This window comes from Triticum urartu, chromosome 7, assembly GCF_003073215.2.
Source record: "Triticum urartu cultivar G1812 chromosome 7, Tu2.1, whole genome shotgun sequence".
Lineage (NCBI taxonomy): Eukaryota > Viridiplantae > Streptophyta > Magnoliopsida > Poales > Poaceae > Triticum > Triticum urartu.
Genome location: NC_053028.1, coordinates 58,867,743 through 58,869,712, shown reverse-complemented (window position 1 = coordinate 58,869,712; position 1,970 = coordinate 58,867,743). Strand labels below are relative to the sequence as shown.

At 45.9% G+C, this 1,970-nt stretch overlaps 1 protein-coding gene across 1 annotated transcript; it reads right to left on the bottom strand.

Annotated features, from left to right (window-relative positions):
- Positions 1–433: 433 nt before the first annotated feature.
- On the bottom strand, positions 434–1,429 carry LOC125521819 (2-hydroxy-palmitic acid dioxygenase MPO1-like). The gene is made up of 3 exons (XM_048686882.1): positions 972–1,429; positions 823–891; positions 434–681 (listed from the first exon to the last, which is right to left on the bottom strand). Exons 1-3 carry the CDS (start codon positions 1,395–1,397, stop codon positions 559–561), a joined length of 618 nt encoding a protein of 205 aa, XP_048542839.1. The 5' UTR covers positions 1,398–1,429; the 3' UTR covers positions 434–558.
- Positions 1,430–1,970: the final 541 nt, after the last annotated feature.

Below are 1,970 nucleotides of genomic sequence, written 5' to 3'. Positions count from 1 at the left end.
ATGATCAACATATTTTCAGAGACATTTTATTTTTGGGCATGACAAATATTTTTTCTGTACATATTTAACATTTTTCAAATGATTGATTAATATTTTCAAATGTTTGATTAATATTTTTAAATTACATGATCAACTTTTTCGTATACATTGTATATTTTTGTATACATGAGAAATATTTTTTCTATACACAGTTAACATTTCTGAATACTTGTTTAACTTTTTTTAATGTTTGATGTAGTGCATTTTTTGTATATATATTTAGAATATTTGGTAGCATAAAAATAAAGCAGAAAATGAAAAACAGAAAACCTGATGTACAGAAAAAAAATAAAGAAAGAGGCAGTGGCCTCTCGTGCACTGGGCGGGCCCAGTATGGCGCTCGCTTCAGGCGAGGCTCCATCTCCTTCCCGGCGACTGGAACACAAGGCTTCAATACCGCAACATCGTCGTGTGTTCATAAAGTTCGATAGCACAATATCTAAGATAACATGCACAAACAGCACAAATGGTAAGCACAGTTTGCTAGCTATTTTTGTAGAATCACCGGAACATATGCGATCAGTTCATCTTGCTCTGCTTGAGTTCTCTGCTCTTCCTGAGACTGAGATCGGCCTCCATCTTCTTATCCACGTTCTTGCTGAATCCAGGGTATGACTCATAGCCAAACAGTTTGTTCAGTATCTGTGCACACAACACAACAGCCAGGCTGCTACTGAGTACTATTAAAGGATTCAGTTCCTAGCAGAAGCAGATTATACATTCCATCTTTTCTAGGTCCATACTCACACAAAAAGATTGCAAGAATTAGTTGATGTTTTGTACCTGCAGCAGGATGAGGAATGGCTCCATGAGGAACACCTCGGGAAGTTCTCTCACCGTCGGCCCTCTCTTCTGCAAGAAGGAGCAGATTCAGCAATTGACAGGAACGTGGTGGCAAAGGAGACGCAGAGAACAAATGTTAATGTTGTTACCTCGAAGAGTCCATGGCCGAGGAACTGCCAGGTCCAGCAGAAGAGATGCGTGGCCAGCACGAGCTTCCAGGAGAGCGCGAAGCCGAGGCGGGCGGCGAGGGCGCGGCTGGCGGCCCAGGCGCCGAGGAAGAGCAGCCCGGCTAGTGCCCCGGCGCGACGGTCCACGGCGAGGTAGGAGGCGGCGTAGGCGAGGGCGAGGGCGAGCGCCGGGTCGAGTGGCAGTGGCAGCGGCAGGAAGTGGAGGATGAGGAGGTTGGTGAAGAGGATGGGCCCGGCGAGCAGCGCGTGCGCGGCGGCGTTCACCGGGTGGCGGTGCTGCGACCGGAAGAAGGCGAACTGCGCCTCCAGGTCCAGCACGCCGCGCCGCCTCCTCTTGGCCTCCATGGACGACCACCTCCACCAAGCAACTCGAAGTAAACCAAGCATGCAATGCACAGGCAGCAGTGGTGAGGCCGAGAATGTACGTTTTGTATGCCGAAGTGCACGACTGGGTTTCTCAAATGGGTTCTCGTGTGAATCCTGCTTTGCGCGCGTCGCCATCGGTGTAACTGCATCAGCCCGTCACGGTTGGCAGACGTAATTAACGCCGACGTGTTCCCTCTCGTTCACACTTCCCTTTTATTATCAATTGGCCCATCAAAATGAGTACGGACTCCTTTAAAAAGTTGCATGCTTGGCCACCACTTTCCTTCATGTTGTTGGTGGATTAACCAACATTTGACAGGATTTAGGGCCTCTCTTTGATCTGCAGGATTCGAAAAACACGGAAAAAAGGAAAAAAAAACATAGGATTAGAACGTCTTCCTCATCTCAGTTCTACAGGATTTAAGTTATTTGATTGCATCATAGAGAAAAAAAAATAAAAGATCATTTCAAAGACGTTTGAGTGGATACTAGAAATCATATGGAAAGTAGCACAAAAATTCCTATAGGATTTGATCCAATGAATCAAACCACTGGCATAGAAAAAGTTTCAAAGGATTTTAATCCTCCAAAAAA